The following is a 2,111-nucleotide window of genomic DNA, read 5'->3' on the forward strand; positions in this document are numbered from 1 at the left end:
AGAGAGAGAGAGAGAGAGAGGCAGGCATTATAGCTATAAACACATTTGATAAATCAATTCTCTACTGACCCTTTTTCTGTGCACTAGGACATGTTTTAGAGTAAGTGTTTGACAAATTGTTGTACCCAATCAAAACAACGCCTACAGTGTTTTAGCATCAATCAAAGCGTGTGCATCAATAAAAGCGTGTATATTTGCATGTGATACATTAGGCTTGTTGATACCTGATTGAAAAGACTTTTTTCTTTCTCTTCGTAAGAATGTGCAACTTTCAACTGAAAATATATTTTTGACTACTTCTCACCTTCATTTTATTTTGTAAAAAAAAGAGATCTTGAACTGGTAAAAATGTTAGAACTCACGAGATCAAGAACTGTTTAATAAAACTATGGTTGGATAACTACTTGTATGATAATTAAACTGCAACACGTGCCTTGTCGATTTGATTGCAAACCATTGTGTTCTTCTGATTACAGGAGGTAATGGTAACCTCTCTCTCTCTCTCTCTCTCTCTCTCTCTCTCTCTCTCTCTCTCTCTCTCTCTCTCTCTCTCTCTCTCTCTCTCTCTCTCTCTCTCTCTCTCTCTCTCTCTCTCTCTCTGATCTCGTCTAACACAGAAATCTGCTATGATCTGTCATGATATATAGAGCTTGGAATCGGCATCTCAAAGTCAGATAAAGATATTAACACATTGATGAGCGCAGCATGAAGCCTAGTGCTAGATCACGTGATATTGTATTGAAAATAGTGGATGAATTGAGTCAGTGAAAAGTAGAAGGTAGTAAGTGAACGACTTCAAGGAATCATCTTCATAGCATCTCACACCGTCGTCTAACAATGGATGAAAACGTTACTATCAGAAGAAATCTCGAAGACTCCTTAGAAGCAACCTTACTTCACTCGACAATACTTGGAACGCTCATGATTCTCATCATCCTTGGAAATGGACTTCTCATTTTGGCCATCGCGACCACATCACGTCTACGAACTGTGACAAACTTCTTTATCGTAAGTTTAGCACTAAGTGACGTCATGGTTGGAATTATAGTTATTCCTCTGAATTTCGCCTTCCCAACGGCCCTGCTCAAGGGCTACACAACATGTATCTATGTCGCCTGTTTCACTGTCGTTGTGTGCATCAGTTCAATCATGAACATCGTTGCAGTTACGGTGGATCGCTACGTAGCCATAACATCTCCATTGAAATATAAATGTATAATGAAACCATGGAGAGCAGTTTTACTCATTGTATTGGTCTGGACATACGCATTTGTTGTCGGATTTCTCCCGATAATGGGTTGGCGAGGAAAATCCAACACATGCCAAAGAGGAGAGGTATATGGTCCGGGATATGCCATCTTTCTCTCCGTTATGGGACTTTTTCTTCCCGTCGCCGCTTCGACATACTTGTATTGTCGTATATTACGAGAAGCAACACTGCAAGCAAAGCGTATTCAACAGTGTCAGGTATCAGTTATTGAATACTCAAGTGGAAACGACGGTCCCGGGCGACAGAACGAGGATGATGGAAAACGTTCGAGGATCGAAACTCACAGCAACAACGATAACATTAATCAAGATAAACAAGGTGTGCGACACTCGCATAAGGGCCACTGCAGAAGTAATCGCAAAGCTTTCCGTACTGTTCTCTACATTCTGGCATACTTTGAAATTTCATGGTTACCGTTGTTTGTGAGCTTGCTGACGGATGCCTTTTACTCGCCTTTACTCATCCCGTTGGAAGTAAGAACATTCATCAGTTTGTTAGCACTGGGAAACTCTGCTATGGATCCAGTCATATACGGTTACTTTAATAGGGATCTCAGAATTCGACTCAAGGAAATAATTTCGAAGTGTTTTCTGTTCTATCGCAGGAACAATACAATAGAATAGCTTGTTATAAGTTTTTCTATTGATGTGATGGGGTTTATCTCCTATATTATTTTCTATGTATATTAACGACTTAGAAATGGGTTTTCTAAACAATGACTGTATACCTCTAGAGTGTAAATCTCTAAGTTTATTCTTGTTGATGTATGCTGACGATTTAGTTTTATTTTCGGAAAGTGTACAAGGATTGCAGCAACAGTTAAATTACCTTTTGGATTACT

General features: G+C 39.4%; 1 protein-coding gene across 1 annotated transcript; it reads left to right on the top strand.

The window, feature by feature from the left end:
• Window positions 1–837: 837 nt before the first annotated feature.
• LOC144434448 (beta-2 adrenergic receptor-like) lies at window positions 838–1,893 on the top strand. The gene has a single exon (XM_078122895.1). It carries the CDS (start codon window positions 838–840, stop codon window positions 1,891–1,893), a length of 1,056 nt encoding a protein of 351 aa, XP_077979021.1.
• Window positions 1,894–2,111: the final 218 nt, after the last annotated feature.

The sequence above is a fragment of the Glandiceps talaboti genome, chromosome 4 (assembly GCF_964340395.1).
Source record: "Glandiceps talaboti chromosome 4, keGlaTala1.1, whole genome shotgun sequence".
NCBI classification, from domain to species: Eukaryota; Metazoa; Hemichordata; class Enteropneusta; family Spengelidae; genus Glandiceps; species Glandiceps talaboti.

What these genes read in the sequence shown, in the direction of transcription:
- LOC144434448 (XM_078122895.1), top strand. Translation starts at nt 838, where the DNA reads ATGGATGAAAACGTTACTATCAGAAGAAATCTCGAAGACTCCTTAGAA.